We start from the raw sequence: 15,989 nt of genomic DNA on the forward strand, positions 1-15,989 counted from the left end.
GCAGAGTAGTGAGTAGTGAGTGCAGAGTAGTGAGTGCAGAGTAGTGAGTAGTGAGTGCAGAGTAGTGAGTGCAGAGTAGTGAGTGCAGAGTAGTGAGTAGTGAGTGCAGAGTAGTGAGTAGTGAGTGCAGAGTAGTGAGTAGTGAGTGCAGAGTAGTGAGTAGTGAGTGCAGAGTAGTGAGTGCAGAGTAGTGAGTGCAGAGTAGTGAGTGCAGAGTAGTGAGTGCAGAGTAGTGAGTGCGCAGAGTAGTGAGTGCGCAGAGTAGTGAGTGCAGAGTAGTGAGTAGTGAGTGCAGAGTAGTGAGTAGTGAGTGCAGAGTAGTGAGTAGTGAGTGCAGAGTAGTGAGTAGTGAGTAGTGAGTGCAGAGTAGTGAGTAGTGAGTGCAGAGTAGTGAGTGCAGAGTAGTGAGTAGTGAGTGCAGAGTAGTGAGTGCAGAGTAGTGAGTAGTGAGTGCAGAGTAGTGAGTGCAGAGTAGTGAGTGCAGAGTAGTGAGTGCAGAGTAGTGAGTGCAGAGTAGTGAGTAGTGAGTGCAGAATAGTGAGTAGTAAGTGCAGAGTAGTGAGTGCAGAGTAGTGAGTGCAGAGTAGTGAGTTCAGAGTAGTGAGTAGTAAGTGCAGAGTAGTGAGTGCAGAGTAGTGAGTGCAGAGTAGTGAGTAGTGAGTGCAGAGTAGTGAGTAGTGAGTGCAGAGTAGTGAGTGCAGAGTAGTGAGTGCAGAGTAGTGAGTAGTGAGTGCAGAGTAGTGAGTAGTGAGTGCAGAGTAGTGAGTAGTGAGTGCAGATTAGTGAGTAGTGAGTGCAGAGTAGTGAGTGCAGAGTAGTGAGTGCAGAGTAGTGAGTGCAGAGTAGTGAGTGCGCAGAGTAGTGAGTGCGCAGAGTAGTGAGTGCGCAGAGTAGTGAGTGCAGAGTAGTGAGTAGTGAGTGCAGAGTAGTGAGTAGTGAGTGCAGAGTAGTGAGTAGTGAGTGCAGAGTAGTGAGTAGTGAGTGCAGAGTAGTGAGTAGTGAGTGCAGAGTAGTGAGTGCAGAGTAGTGAGTAGTGAGTGCAGAGTAGTGAGTGCAGAGTAGTGAGTAGTGAGTGCAGAGTAGTGAGTGCAGAGTAGTGAGTGCAGAGTAGTGAGTGCAGAGTAGTGAGTAGTGAGTGCAGAATAGTGAGTAGTAAGTGCAGAGTAGTGAGTGCAGAGTAGTGAGTGCAGAGTAGTGAGTTCAGAGTAGTGAGTAGTAAGTGCAGAGTAGTGAGTGCAGAGTAGTGAGTGCAGAGTAGTGAGTAGTAAGTGCAGAGTAGTGAGTGCAGAGTAGTGAGTAGTGAGTAGTGAGTGCAGAGTAGTGAGTAGTGAGTGCAGAGTAGTGAGTGCAGAGTGCAGAGTAGTGAGTAGTGAGTGCAGAGTAGTGAGTGCAGAGTAGTGAGTGCAGAGTAGTGAGTGCAGAGTAGTGAGTGCAGAGTAGTGAGTGCAGAGTAGTGAGTAGTGAGTGCAGAGTAGTGAGTGCAGAGTAGTGAGTGCAGAGTGCAGAGTAGTGAGTAGTGAGTGCAGAGTAGTGAGTGCAGAGTAGTGAGTGCAGAGTAGTGAGTGCAGAGTAGTGAGTGCAGAGTAGTGAGTGCAGAGTAGTGAGTGCAGAGTAGTGAGTGCAGAGTAGTGAGTGCAGAATGCAGAGTAGGGAGTGCAGAGTAGTGAGTAGTGAATGCAGAGTAGTGAGTGCAGAGTAGTGAGTGCAGAGTGCAGAGTAGTGAGTAGTGAGTGCAGAGTAGTGAGTAGTGAGTGCAGAGTAGTGAGTAGTGAGTGCAGAGTAGTGAGTGCAGAGTGCAGAGTAGTGAGTAGTGAGTGCAGAGTAGTGAGTGCAGAGTAGTGAGTGCAGAGTAGTGAGTAGTGAGTGCAGAGTAGTGAGTAGTGAGTGCAGAGTAGTGAGTAGTGAGTGCAGAGTAGTGAGTGCAGAGTAGTGAGTGCAGAATGCAGAGTAGGGAGTGCAGAGTAGTGAGTAGTGAGCGCAGAGTAGTGAGTGCAGAGTAGTGAGTGCAGAGTAGTGAGTGCAGAGTGCAGAGTAGTGAGTAGTGAGTGCAGAGTAGTGAGTGCAGAGTGCAGAGTAGTGAGTAGTGAGTGCAGAGTAGTGAGTGCAGAGTAGTGAGTGCAGAGTAGTGAGTGCAGAGTGCAGAGTAGTGAGTAGTGAGTGCAGAGTAGTGAGTGCAGAGTGCAGAGTAGTGAGTAGTGAGTGCAGAGTAGTGAGTGCAGAGTGCAGAGTAGTGAGTAGTGAGTGCAGAGTAGTGAGTGCAGAGTAGTGAGTGCAGAGTAGTGAGTGCAGAGTAGTGAGTGCAGAGTAGTGAGTGCAGAGTAGTGAGTAGTGAGTGCAGAGTAGTGAGTGCAGAGTAGTGAGTGCAGAGTAGTGAGTGCAGAGTGCAGAGTAGTGAGTGCAGAGTAGTGAGTGCAGAGTAGTGAGTGCAGAGTAGTGAGTGCAGAGTAGTGAGTGCAGAGTAGTGAGTGCAGAGTAGTGAGTGCAGAGTAGTGAGTGCAGAGTAGTGAGTGCAGAGTAGTGAGTAGTGAGTGCAGAGTAGTGAGTGCAGAATGCAGAGTAGGGAGTGCAGAGTAGTGAGTAGTGAGTGCAGAGTAGTGAGTGCAGAGTGCAGAGTAGTGAGTGCAGAGTGCAGAGTAGTGAGTAGTGAGTGCAGAGTAGTGAGTAGTGAGTGCAGAGTAGTGAGTAGTGAGTGCAGAGTAGTGAGTAGTGAGTGCAGAGTAGTGAGTAGTGAGTGCAGAGTAGTGAGTGCAGAGTAGTGAGTAGTGAGTGCAGAGTAGTGAGTGCAGAGTAGTGAGTGCAGAGTAGTGAGTAGTGAGTGCAGAGTAGTGAGTAGTGAGTGCAGAGTAGTGAGTAGTGAGTGCAGAGTAGTGAGTAGTGAGTGCAGAGTAGTGAGTGCAGAGTAGTGAGTGCAGAGTAGTGAGTGCAGAGTAGTGAGTGCAGAGTAGTGAGTGCGCAGAGTAGTGAGTGCGCAGAGTAGTGAGTGCAGAGTAGTGAGTAGTGAGTGCAGAGTAGTGAGTAGTGAGTGCAGAGTAGTGAGTAGTGAGTGCAGAGTAGTGAGTAGTGAGTAGTGAGTGCAGAGTAGTGAGTAGTGAGTGCAGAGTAGTGAGTGCAGAGTAGTGAGTAGTGAGTGCAGAGTAGTGAGTGCAGAGTAGTGAGTAGTGAGTGCAGAGTAGTGAGTGCAGAGTAGTGAGTGCAGAGTAGTGAGTGCAGAGTAGTGAGTGCAGAGTAGTGAGTAGTGAGTGCAGAATAGTGAGTAGTAAGTGCAGAGTAGTGAGTGCAGAGTAGTGAGTGCAGAGTAGTGAGTTCAGAGTAGTGAGTAGTAAGTGCAGAGTAGTGAGTGCAGAGTAGTGAGTGCAGAGTAGTGAGTAGTGAGTGCAGAGTAGTGAGTAGTGAGTGCAGAGTAGTGAGTGCAGAGTAGTGAGTGCAGAGTAGTGAGTAGTGAGTGCAGAGTAGTGAGTAGTGAGTGCAGAGTAGTGAGTAGTGAGTGCAGATTAGTGAGTAGTGAGTGCAGAGTAGTGAGTGCAGAGTAGTGAGTGCAGAGTAGTGAGTGCAGAGTAGTGAGTGCGCAGAGTAGTGAGTGCGCAGAGTAGTGAGTGCGCAGAGTAGTGAGTGCAGAGTAGTGAGTAGTGAGTGCAGAGTAGTGAGTAGTGAGTGCAGAGTAGTGAGTAGTGAGTGCAGAGTAGTGAGTAGTGAGTGCAGAGTAGTGAGTAGTGAGTGCAGAGTAGTGAGTGCAGAGTAGTGAGTAGTGAGTGCAGAGTAGTGAGTGCAGAGTAGTGAGTAGTGAGTGCAGAGTAGTGAGTGCAGAGTAGTGAGTGCAGAGTAGTGAGTGCAGAGTAGTGAGTAGTGAGTGCAGAATAGTGAGTAGTAAGTGCAGAGTAGTGAGTGCAGAGTAGTGAGTGCAGAGTAGTGAGTTCAGAGTAGTGAGTAGTAAGTGCAGAGTAGTGAGTGCAGAGTAGTGAGTGCAGAGTAGTGAGTAGTAAGTGCAGAGTAGTGAGTGCAGAGTAGTGAGTAGTGAGTAGTGAGTGCAGAGTAGTGAGTAGTGAGTGCAGAGTAGTGAGTGCAGAGTAGTGAGTGCAGAGTAGTGAGTGCAGAGTAGTGAGTAGTGAGTGCAGAGTAGTGAGTGCAGAGTAGTGAGTGCAGAGTAGTGAGTGCAGAGTAGTGAGTGCAGAGTAGTGAGTGCAGAGTAGTGAGTGCAGAGTAGTGAGTGCAGAGTAGTGAGTAGTAAGTGCAGAGTAGTGAGTAGTGAGTGCAGAGTAGTGAGTAGTGAGTGCAGAGTAGTGAGTAGTGAGAGCAGAGTAGTGAGTAGTGAGAGCAGAGTAGTGAGTAGTGAGTGCAGAGTAGTGAGTAGTGAGTGCAGAGTAGTGAGTAGTGAGTGCAGAGTAGTGAGTGGAGAGTGCAGAGTAGTGAGTGGAGAGTGCAGAGTAGTGAGTGCAGAGTAGTGAGTGCAGAGTGCAGAGTAGTGAGTGCAGAGTAGTGAGTGCAGAGTAGTGAGTGCAGAGTAGTGAGTGCAGAGTAGTGAGTGCAGAGTGCAGTGCAGTGCAGCTGAGTGCAGTGCAGTGCAGGTGAGTGCAGTGCAGGTGAGTGGAGTGCAGTGCAGTGCAGGTGAGTGGAGTGCAGTGCAGTGCAGGTGAGTGCAGTGCAGGTCAGAGCAGTGCAGGTGAGTGCAGGCGAGTGCAGTGCAGTGGAGTGCATGCGAGTGCAGTGCAGTGCAGGTGAGTGCAGTGCAGGTGAGTGGAGTGCAGTGGAGTGCAGTGCAGGTGAGTGCAGTGCAGGTGAGTGCAGTGCAGGTGAGTGCAGTGCAGGTGAGTGCAGTGCAGGTGAGTGCAGTGCAGGTGAGTGCAGTGCAGGTGAGTGCAGTGCAGTGCAGGTGAGTGCAGTGCAGGTGAGTGCAGTGCAGTGCAGGTGAGTGCAGTGCAGGTGAGTGCAGTGCAGTGCAGGTGAGTGCAGTGCAGGTGAGTGCAGTGCAGGTGTGTGCAGTGCAGGTGAGTGCAGTGCAATGCAGGTGAGTGCAGTGCAGGTGAGTGCAGTGCAGTGCAGGTGAGTGCAGTGCAGTGCAGGTGAGTGCAGTGCAGGTGAGTGCAGTGCAGGTGAGTGCAGTGCAGGTGAGTGCAGTGCAGGTGAGTGCAGTGCAGGTGAGTGCAGTGCAATGCAGGTGAGTGCAGTGCAGGTGAGTGCAGTGCAGTGCAGTGCAGGTGAGTGTAGTGCAGTGCAGGTGAGTGTAGTGCAGTGCAGGTGAGTGCAGTGCAGGTGAGTGTAGTGCAGTGCAGGTGAGTGCAGTGCAGGTGAGTGCAGTGCAGGTGAGTGCAGTGCAGGTGTGTGCAGTGCAATGCAGGTGAGTGCAGTGCAGTGCAGGTGAGTGCAGTGCAGGTGAGTGCAGTGCAGGTGAGTGCAGTGCAGTGCAGGTGAGTGCAGTGCAGGTGAGTGCAGTGCAGTAGAGTGCAGGTGAGTGCAGTGCAGGTGAGTGCAGTGCGTGCAGTGCAGGTGAGTGCAGTGCGTGCAGTGCAGGTGAGTGCAGTGCAGTGCAGGTGAGTGCAGTGCAGGTGAGTGCAGTGCAGTGCAGGTGAGTGCAGTGCAGGTGAGTGCAGTGCAGTGCAGGTGAGTGCAGTGCAGGTGAGTGCAGTGCAGTGCAGGTGAGTGCATTGCAGGCGAGTGCAGTGCAGTGCAGGTGAGTGCAGTGCAGGCGAGTGCAGTGCAGGTGAGTGCATTGCAGGCGAGTGCAGTGCAGTGCAGGTGAGTGCAGTGCAGGCGAGTGCAGTGCAGTGCAGGTGAGTGCAGTGCAGTGCAGGCGAGTGCAGTGCAGGCGAGTGCAGTGCGTGCAGTGCAGGTGAGTGCAGTGCAGTGCAGGTGAGTGCAGTGCAGGTGAGTGCAGTGCAGTGCAGGTGAGTGCAGTACAGTGCAGGTGAGTGCAGTGCAGTGCAGGTGAGTGGAGTGCAGATGAGTGCAGTGCAGGTGAGTGCAGTGCAGTGCAGGTGAGTGCAGTGCAGGTGCAGTGCAGTGCAGGTGAGTGCAGTGCAGGTGAGTGCAGTGCAGTGCAGGTGAGTGCAGTGCAGGTGAGTGCAGTGCAGTGCAAGTGAGTGCAGTGCAGGTGAGTGCAGTGCAGGTGAGTGCAGTGCAGTGCAGGTGAGTGCAGTGCAGGTGAGTGCAGTGCAGGTGAGTGCAGTGCAGTGCAGGTGAGTGCAGTGCAGGTGAGTGGATTGCAGGTGAGTGCAGTGCAGGTGAGTGCAGTGCAGGCGAGTGCAGTGCAGTGCAGGTGAGTGCAGTGCAGTGCAGGCGAGTGCAGTGCAGGCGAGTGCAGTGCAGGCGAGTGCAGTGCGTGCAGTGCAGGTGAGTGCAGTGCAGTGCAGGTGAGTGCAGTGCAGGTGAATGCAGTGCAGTGCAGGTGAGTGCAGTGCAGGTGAGTGCAGGTGAGTGCAGTGCAGTGCAGGTGAGTGCAGTGCAGGTGAGTGCAGTGCAGTGCAGGTGAGTGCAGTGCAGTGCAGGTGAGTGCAGTGCAGTGCAGGTGAGTGCAGTTGAGTGCAGTGCAGGTGAGTGCAGGTGAGTGCAGTGCAGTGCTGGTGAGTGCAGTTGAGTGCAGTGCAGGTGAGTGCAGTTGAGTGCAGAGTGGTGTGTATTGACAATGTAAATGACAATGCCATTTATTTATGATTTAAAGGAAAAAAAATTGTCATGAGCAATGCCAATAGCTCTACCTTTAATGATGCCGAGACCATTGCATTGTAAATGCTTGTTTCAATGGGAGCCTGTGCTGTCAGTCGGAACACAGGCTCCCATTGAAGTCAATGGGAGTCCGACTGATCGGTGTTCGGAAACATGGTAATCAGACGGTCGAACTCCCTCAATCCGATTTGGTCGGAAACCATTACGACACTGAGTCGGTCGGAATGCTTTCCGTCCTACATCGTAATCAGGCCCTATGTTTTTACATAGAAAATAGAAGTGTAAGCCAGTTCGGTGGATTACTGTGCCTACTACGAAAACAAAACAGTTTCAGCCCATTAATTCAACTGAACTGATTCACAACTTCCTGAATGTATGTGAGTTGTTAACAGGCTAGGACTGAAATCTGTGTTTTCGTTACATGGAATCGCACGCCCTGTGGCTGATTCTCCCACTCCTCAAATTCCTTTCATGTCCTCTCTCCCCACAATCCTGCGTCCAGCCCAAGCCCCACTAATCATAATGAAAGGAAGAATGCTGTAGGCAAGGGTGATGCTTCGCTGTTGCATGACCAGACAAGAGATTTACATTTGGCTGCTAACAGTATGTAAAAGTTAGGCTGGATTGGGAATGTGGGTCAAAACCCTAGATTACCTGTCTGTGGACATTGATTGCTCATATCTGGTGTGACATTTAATGGCAACTCAATATGTGTTTTAGAAGTAAGGTTTCTAGAAACTGATTGTTAATGTCTCAGGGACACATGAGCTAGAGCAAATTAAAATCAACAAAACTGTCTGCATAAGATGAAAGTCTACAGCGGAGAACCGACTTTGAAAGAAGCAACATCTAACTAACTAAAATTGGAGAGCATTGCATTTCAGGATATGTTCCCCCTGTTCTGCTGCGTTAAATAAAAATACTATTTACTACTTGTGTGTGAATATACATTTGCTACTTTCTATGTCCCTATTAACATGTTTTATTTGACCTCATTTATTTTCACCTGAATTTTATAAGTTTATAGATTTAATTTGAGATTATTTGTGTGGAATACCTTGAAAGGGTACCAAGATAGCCTCTTCATTATTTTATCGCAATGCAGATGATTTTATCTTTCTTTTCACTGACCAAATTCATCCTGTTCCATGTTTCTACAGTTTACTTTATCAAACTGCATCGATGCTGTGATGGTGATGGGAAATTCTCATCTATTTATGAGCCGCAGCAGCAAACTTGCTATAATCGCCAGCCACACAAATGAAAGGTATGATCTAAAACGAAACTATAGTCTGGTATTTTACTATTTTTCGAAATGCAGTCCATAGACATGAATTGAGAAGGACCCTAAAGAATGGACAGACCACTTTGTGAGGAACACTAAGTCTTGTAAATAGGCGCTTTCTTGAACATTTTGTGATGTTTCTCTGGTCCCTCTACACATCCTTTAATGCTTCCAAATGAATAGCAGTTTAGAGGTCCACAATACATGTGTCCTTGTGTGATATTCAGACCAGGAATAATCTATTTATTACACCAGTGCCTCTGTGTGGTTTTGTAATGGTTCTTTTTATCGCAGTAGAATAACCGGTGAAATTGGTGTTCCGCTAACTTGTGTTTGCTCGTTATCTTTGTATTTCTACTAACGCATAAGCATGCCTTTTAATCTTTGTCTTTTGTATTACTTTTTAAAGGATATGTAAAGCACAAATTACTTCTTTACTTACCTCCTACATTTATTTTGTACTCATTGTCTCCCACCCTACCCACATCAAACTGTTTTGCATGTTAGAACCCAGATATATTCCTGTACTCTGTGGCTAAAAAGGTTCCTCGGGGAGCAAGCAAATTCATCCTTAACAAGCTACCACTCCTTCATTATAAGGTTTTACTTTAGAATAATTTTCCCAACATAATCCACATCTTAACAGTGCTGATCTTCAGATAATTTGCAAAGATCTTAATTGTATTGGGACCAAGTGCACATTTTCAGTTCTTTGTAAGTATTATAGTAGTAATGCCCATTTTCTCCTGTATGTCTTTTCTTGTCTGAGATTGTGTATTAATTTTTCCATAGCCCAAAATTGTCACAGTTTCTGGAACCACTGTGAAATGTATGGAGGTTCACTCTTTGTCCAGTGTATTGAAGTTAGGACATTTACTGCCCTACATTTGCAAGAAAGTTGGTGTATGCGGTAAATGAATTGTCTTGGTCTCTTCCCCAGTATCACACAAAGCCTAATCCTGGATCTTCTAGGATCTCGAATCCCAGTACATCCTTGATTTGACTAAGAGTTTCTTTGAAGTACAAGGTTAGTTTTGAGCATTCTCGTTTCTATCTTGCATCTCCAGCATGGAAAGGCGTGGGACCTCTGGGTGTATGCGATGACGTTTCTCATTAGTCATGTACCATTGGAAGAGTGGTTTGTAGGTCTTTTCTGTAGGTGTTAACATTTTCAAGTGTCTTGGAATGTCTCCCCATAACACTTTCCATTCTTTCTGTGGTCTCGGTCTGTAGAGAGTGTGTTTGGTATCTCCATCCATGCTTGCATTTATTCTTCCCAAGACTTTTATGGATACCCGCGGCCTTGCCTCTTGGACCTAGATGCATTATCAAAAATGTTTTTAATAGTGTCAGGTCTCTAGTATCTGCTCCCTTGTTTGGTGGTAATAAGGCCCAGTGCCTAGGTTGCAATCTGTCTGTTTCTTAAATTTGAAATCTGGCCATGCCTGTGTGAGGTTTTGTATTCAGGGTTTTTAAATTCATTACCTTCACATTGTCTTTCTTCTTCACCTGGATATAATGTAACAGGACTTCTCTCACTGTGGCGATTTCATGAGACAACAAAACAGATGCATGCTAACCTATCAAACCCTGTTTTTTTTAACATGACCGCAAGCGAATCCCTGCAGAGTACACAAAAGATGTGCCTTGCCCCCAACCCATTTCAATATGTACACAGCCACTTTATCCAGATCATCAACTTTCACAGGTAGACAGCTTACACATCTATATTGTATTTCACAACTTCACTGCTTTACCTGGAACAACGTGGCACACAGATAGACTGTCAGTAGATTAGAGCCTGCATGTCCCACAGCCAAGCATGGTTGCAGTGCCGCATGATCTGCATCAACAGGCCTAAAACCGATCTTCTGCCCGGGCCTAGACAATGCTTGCCGTCAACATAGCACCACAATTTCGTTTGATTCGATAAGTTGAAACTCTTGTGAATTGTTTTTTTACTATTCAAGTCCGCTACTTAATAAATTGACTGTCACCTTTGCCTTGCTATGACTAGGAAATGTTATCGATTTTTATGTAGCGCACCTGAACCAGCCCTTGTGAGGGCTCATTTCATTCCAACAATCTTAACATGTCAAGATTTATATTTAGATAGGAAGAGGAGTAGAGAACTTTGAACTCTACAGCAATTATGCATGCGTTTCAGAGACTGATTTATAGCACTTAATCTAGGTATTGTCTGAGAAGATGATGATCCTTGAGCTGCTTATGGAAGAGAATGGATTCACTGTTTTAAGGTTGGGAGGTAAAGAGTTCAAGGCTGAAGTGGCTGTACCAAACAATTGTTTCAATGCAGTTGATATTTTCAATCAATCATAATATTTGTATAGCGCACTACTCACCCGGAAGGGTCTCAAGGCGCTTGGGGGAAGGGGTCCGCTACTGCTCGAACAGCCAGGTCTTGAGTTGTCTCCTGAAGGCGAGGTGGTCCTGGGTCAGCCGAAGGTGGATGGGGAGGGAGTTCCATGTCTAGGCCGCCAGGTAGGAGAAGGATCTGCCTCCGGCGGTGGCTCTTCGGGTGCGTGGTACGGCGGCGAGGACGAGGCTGGTAGACCGTAGCTGGCGGGTGGGCGTGTAGAAGGTCAGGCGGTCGTTGAGGTACTTGGGGCCCAGGCTGTGGAGAGACTTGTGTGCGTGGGTGAGGAGCCTGAACGTGATCCTCTTGTTGACGGGGAGCCAGTGCAGGTCCCTCAGGTTGCCGGAGATGTGGCTGCGTCGGGGATGTCCAGGATGAGTCGGGCGGAGGCGTTCTGGATGCGTTGGAGTCTTTTCTGTAGCTTGGCTGTGGTTCCGGCGTAGAGGGTGTTTCCGTAGTCCAGTCGGCTGGTGACGAGGGCCTGGGTGACCGTCTTCCTGGTTTCGGTCGGGATCCATCGGAAGATTTTGCGAAGCATGCGGAGGGTGTGGAAGCATGATGAGGATACGGCGTTGACTTGTCTGGTCATCGAGAGGGAGGAGTCCAGGACGAAGCCCAGGTTGCGTGCGTGGTCTGTTGGCTTGGGGGCGGTGCCCAGGGCTGGGGGCCACCAGGAGTCGTCCCAGGCGGAGGGTGATGGTCCCAGGATGAGGACTTCCGTCTTGTCTGAGTTCAGTTTCAGGTGGCTGTTCTTCATCCACTCGGCGACGTCTTTCATCCCTTCGTGTAGGCTGGTTCTGGCGGTGTCGGGGTCTCTGGTGAGGGAGAGGATCAGCTGGGTGTCGTCGGCGTAGGAGATGATGTTGAGGTTGTGTTGGCGTGCGATGGCAGCAAGAGGTCTCATGTAGACGTTGAAGAGGGTGGGGCTGAGTGAAGATCCTTGAGGGACGCCACAGATGACTTCGGTGGCCTCGGAGCGAAAGGGGGGGAGGCGGACTCTGTGTTCTTCTGGCGAGGAACGAGATGATCCACTCCAGTGCCTTGTCTTGGATGCCGGTGTTGCTGAGGCGTTGGACTAGGGTGCGGTGGCAGACAGTGTCGAACGCTGCAGAGAGGTCCAGGAGGATGAGTGCCGCTGTTTCCCCGTTGTCGAGCAGGGCTCGGATGTCGTCGGTGGCTGCGAAGAGGGCGGCCTCGGTGCTGTGGTTGGCTCTGAACCCGGACTGCGAGGGGTCGAGGGATCCGTTCGTCTCGCGGAAGGCGGCAAGCTGTCTGTTGACGATCTTCTCGATGACTTTGGCAGGAAAAGGGAGGAGCGAGATGGGGCGGAAGTTCTTGAGGTCGGTGGGGTCCGCTGTTAGTTTCTTCAGTAGGGCGCTGAGCTCGGCATGCTTCCAGCTCTCCGGGAAGGTGGCGGTGTTGAAGGAGGTGTTGATGACGTCCCGGAGTTGGGGTGCGATGGTGGAGTCGGCCTTGTTGAAGACGTGGTGGGGGCAGGGGTCGGTTGGAGATCCGGAGTGGATGGTGTTCATCGTGCGGGCTGTGTCTTCGGTGGTCACCGTGGTCCAGGTGCGAAGGGTGGCGGTGGGGTGCGTTGGTTCGACGGTTGGGTGCGTGGATGGTGTGCCGAAACTGTTGCGGATGTCGGCAATCTTGCGGTGGAAGAACGAGGCGAGGGAGTCGCAGAGATCTTGTGAAGGAGTGATGTCGTTGTTGCCGGTGTTGGGGTTGGAGAACTCCTTGACGATGCTGAAGAGTTCCTTGCTGTCGTGGGCGTTGTTGTCCAGTTGCTCCTTCAGTGATTTCTTCTTGGTGGTGCGGATGAGCTGGTGGTGCTTGCGGGTGGCGTGTTTGAGGGCGGTCATGTTGTCAGTGGTCTGGTCGAGGCGCCAGGCTTTCTCGAGGGTGCGGCTGGTCTTCTTGGAGTCCTTGAGTTCGTCGGTGAACCAGGGGACCTTCTTGCTTCTGGGTCTGCTGGGAGGGTTCTTTAGTGGTGCGAGGTCGTCGGCGCAGGCGGTCAGCCACTGCGTGAAGTTGCGGGCTGCTTCGTTGGGGTCCGTTGTGCTGGCAGGTGGGTTCTGGCAGAGGGAGGTGGTGAGCTGGTCGGCGGTGATCTTGCTCCAGCTCCTCTGAGGAACCTGTTGTGGGTGGTGGTGGGTTGTGGGTTTTCTGAAGCTGAAGTGGACGCAGCTGTGGTCGGTCCAGTGGAGTCCGGTGGAGTGGCTGAAGGTGATGTGCTTGCTGGATGAGAAGACGGGGATCAAGCGTGTGGCCGGCGTAGTGGGTGGGGATGTTGACCAGTTGCTTGAGTCCGAGGTTGGCGAGGTTGTCCAGCAGGGCGACGGTGTTGCGATCCTTGTTGTTCTCCAGGTGGAAGTTGAGGTCCTCTAGGAGGATGTAGTCGGCGGAGGGGAGGGCGTGTGGGCTGATGAAGTCCGTGATGTCTTCGCTGAATTGTGTGCGTGGTCCCGGGGGTCTGTAGATAAGGGTGCCTCTGAGGGTCGTCTTTGGGTCGGTGTGAATCTGGTGTGAAAGTGGAGGTGCTCGGCGGTGGCGAGGGTGTCGTTGGAGTCGGTCGTGATGCGGATGGTGTTCTTGTGGACGATGGCGATGCCTCCTCCGGTCTGGTTGACGCGGTCCCTCCTGATGATCTTGTACCCGTCCGGGATGGCGATGGCGATGTCGGGGGCTGATGTGGCGTTCATCCAGGTTTCCGTGAGGAAGGCGATGTCTGGTGATGTTGTGTCGAGGAGGTTCCAGAGTTCCACGGCGTGTCTGTGGACGGAGCGGGTGTTGAGCAGGATGCACTTGAGGTTGTTGCTGGAGCTTGGCTTGGCGGGTGCGGTGCAGGTTCGGAGGCAGGTGAACTTGCAGGTTCTGCAGGTGAAGGGTCCGTGAATGCATTTCGGGGCGGCCCGGCAGCAGGTGGGTTTCCGGCCGACATTGAGTGCGTTGAGGGCAGGGCGTCGTAGGTCTGTCGGGTCGTCTTGCATCGGTGGGGGCCAGGGGTCCTGGCACTGGGCGCGGTCCAGGCGCAGACGGGCTTACCTTTGGCGCGCCTTCGGCGCGCTCGCGCGTGCGCATGCACTCTGCCATAAATGGAGAGTGGGGGGGAGGGGCGAGGGAGGAGCAGCTGGGAGGCGGGAGCGGGGTGGCGAGTGGGGGGGAGCGTGCGGGGATGCTGGAGGGAGCGGGGGTGGGGCCGGGAACAACGAGGGACAAGGGACAAACTTAAGGGCAACACGAGAAAACGAGAACGGCAGCAAAACAGTACAATTTACAAAACGAAAAAACGGCAGCAACGTAAAACAACTTACAACAGGCAGGCACAGGGGCAGGGGCCAAACCAAGACAGGGGCAGTCTTGACCCAGCAGCGGCGGCGGCAGCAGGAGGAGAACGGGCACACTCGGGGTGGCCACGCGGCAGGAGGAGCGACTGGACTGACCAGGTCAGGTCAGGTCACAGCTCCTAGCCCCGTGAGCCTCTCCTAATGTACTGTAGTGGGAGGGAGGAGCAGCTGGGAGGCGGGAGCGGGGTGGCGAGTGGGGGGGGAGCGTGCGGGGATGCAGAAGGGAGCGGGGGTGGGGCCGGGAACAACGAGGGACAAGGGACAAACTTAAGGGCAACACGAGAAAACGAGAACGGCAGCAAAACAGTACAATTTACAAAACGAAAAAACGGCAGCAACGTAAAACAACTTACAACAGGCAGGCACAGGGACAGTCGGGGACAGGGGCCAAACCAAGACAGGGGCAGTCTTGACCCAGCAGCGGCGGCGGCAGCGGGAGGAGTACGGGCACACTAGGGGTGGCCACGCGGCAGGAGGAGCGACCGGACCGACCAGGTCAGGTCAGGTCACCGATGAGTGCGGGCGGCCAGTAAACCATACCTCACTAAAGACATGGGGAGATGTTTTCTGGGGGTGCAACATCAACTCCCACGCCCCTAGTTCCAGCGCCAGCCACTGAATGAATTAGTTAGGTTAAAGGAGAAATGTTAAATGACATCTGGGATCACTTCACCCACCAGAGATGTTGAGTAGATCAGGAAGATAGTTAAGGTTATTGTCTTATATGGTTCTTTGCTCAAGGAAGCCAATTTTAAAAGTAGCTCTTACTGAGAGGGTGGTTAGCCATTTGAGGTTGTGAGGTATCGGAAAGAATGTAGTCTAATCTGTGTTCAGAGGGAACTCGCCTTGCAGCTGAATTTAGCTTTCAGTGGGACAATGGGAGTTTGGTGGGCTCTAGTGATACTGGCATTTTTAAAGTCTTGATTTGAGACAACTATGGTATGGTTTGTGATTTAAGATATTTGGGGAGACGAGGTGATAGATTTGTTTAAAGTGTGGGCAGGTTTAGCCACGTTGTTGATGTGCTGAATTATTGTGAGAGTTGAGCCCAAAGTGACAAATAAGTATTCGGCAGATGGAGTTGGTATCATTGAAAAACCCTCACATTTTTGAAAGTCCAAGAGTCTGGGATTGAATTTACACTTGTGGCATTTTGAGACAAGAAAAAAATCCATTTTATAGGGGTTTGGTGAACTGAAGTTCTTTGCATTCATAGTAGTGGTTGGAACATGCAGGATCTTAGAGTGGAGATATGATGGTTGATGTGTTTTTGAGTATGGTTGGGTGTTGTCTGCTTATTGGAGAAAGACATCTGGGTTTATTTAGGATCCAGCTTAATGGCTCCTTGTAGAGACTGAATATGTCAGTAGTATATTTAAACTCAGAGGAGCACCACCGATCGCTTTGATGGTGATAGAAGTGTGATATCCAGTTTTCACTAATTGGGACCTGCTGGTCAGGAAGGATTTAAACCATCTTAGGATCTTCTCATGAGAGAAAGCGTATGCAGTGGCAAGTGTCTGAAGTAGTCTACCAAGATCAACTATGTTGAAGTGTGTTGACAGGTCGCATAGCACTAGTAAGCATGAATAGCCTCTGTCCAGAACATGAACTGAATTGTTCAGCACCTTTACAGTTGCTCTTTCGATGCTCAAGCCCGTCCCAGTTCTTGATTGATAATTGTCTAGGAGGTGTTATTTAGATATTGTGGTGTTTAGGATGTTGGCCAATGCTTTTTTTGTATCACCGGTCAAAAATTTGATGCTCACGATTGAGTTTGAGCTTTTTGATTGTAGATGTGATTTGACTGGTCTTCATTGCAGTTGGGACTAGACCTTTGATCTGGGAAGGCATTGATAAATTTGCAACCTGTATCTTGAATGATATGAAAATGGGCTTTACATATTTTGGTTGGTATAGAGTCGACAAAAATATTTGTGGTTCTTAGGTCTTTTATGAAAGTTGCTAATTCCTGAGTTGTGGTGGGTGGAACTGTGAGAATATTTTCTAGGAGTAGGAGCGTATGCACATCTTTTCGGTTTTACCTGCACAGTGCTTTTGAAATCTCTTGTAAACAAAACAAAACCTTAAAACTGGCTTAGTGCCAGCCCATTACTTACCATTACTTTGCTTCCCCCTCACTCTTGTTTCTTTGCATCTTATTGGTCTGTGCCTCCTCCCCATCTTCTTCTTCCTCCTGGGGATTCGTGTGTTTCCCTGCCGTGGAGCATGGACCAAGTACAGCTTCCTGTCCGCGTTCAGTGTCCTTCCACTAGCTGCAGACTCCTGTGGGTTAAATATATTTTGTTTTTACTTGTAC

General features: G+C 50.3%; 1 protein-coding gene across 4 annotated transcripts in view; it reads left to right on the plus strand.

The window, feature by feature from the left end:
- GTF2H3 (general transcription factor IIH subunit 3) overlaps window positions 1-15,989 on the plus strand; it is a 99,667-nt gene that overhangs the window by 39,770 nt on the left and 43,908 nt on the right. For all 4 annotated transcript variants that reach the window (XM_078667617.1, XM_078667618.1, XM_078667619.1 and 1 more), the window contains exon 3: window positions 7,818-7,924. In XM_078667617.1, coding sequence (XP_078523743.1) covers window positions 7,848-7,924 — 77 coding nt within the window. In that variant the 5' untranslated portion in view covers window positions 7,818-7,847. The remainder of the gene's footprint in view (window positions 1-7,817; window positions 7,925-15,989) is intronic.

Source organism: Lissotriton helveticus, chromosome 11 (genome assembly GCF_964261635.1).
Source record: "Lissotriton helveticus chromosome 11, aLisHel1.1, whole genome shotgun sequence".
NCBI classification, from domain to species: domain Eukaryota; kingdom Metazoa; phylum Chordata; class Amphibia; order Caudata; family Salamandridae; genus Lissotriton; species Lissotriton helveticus.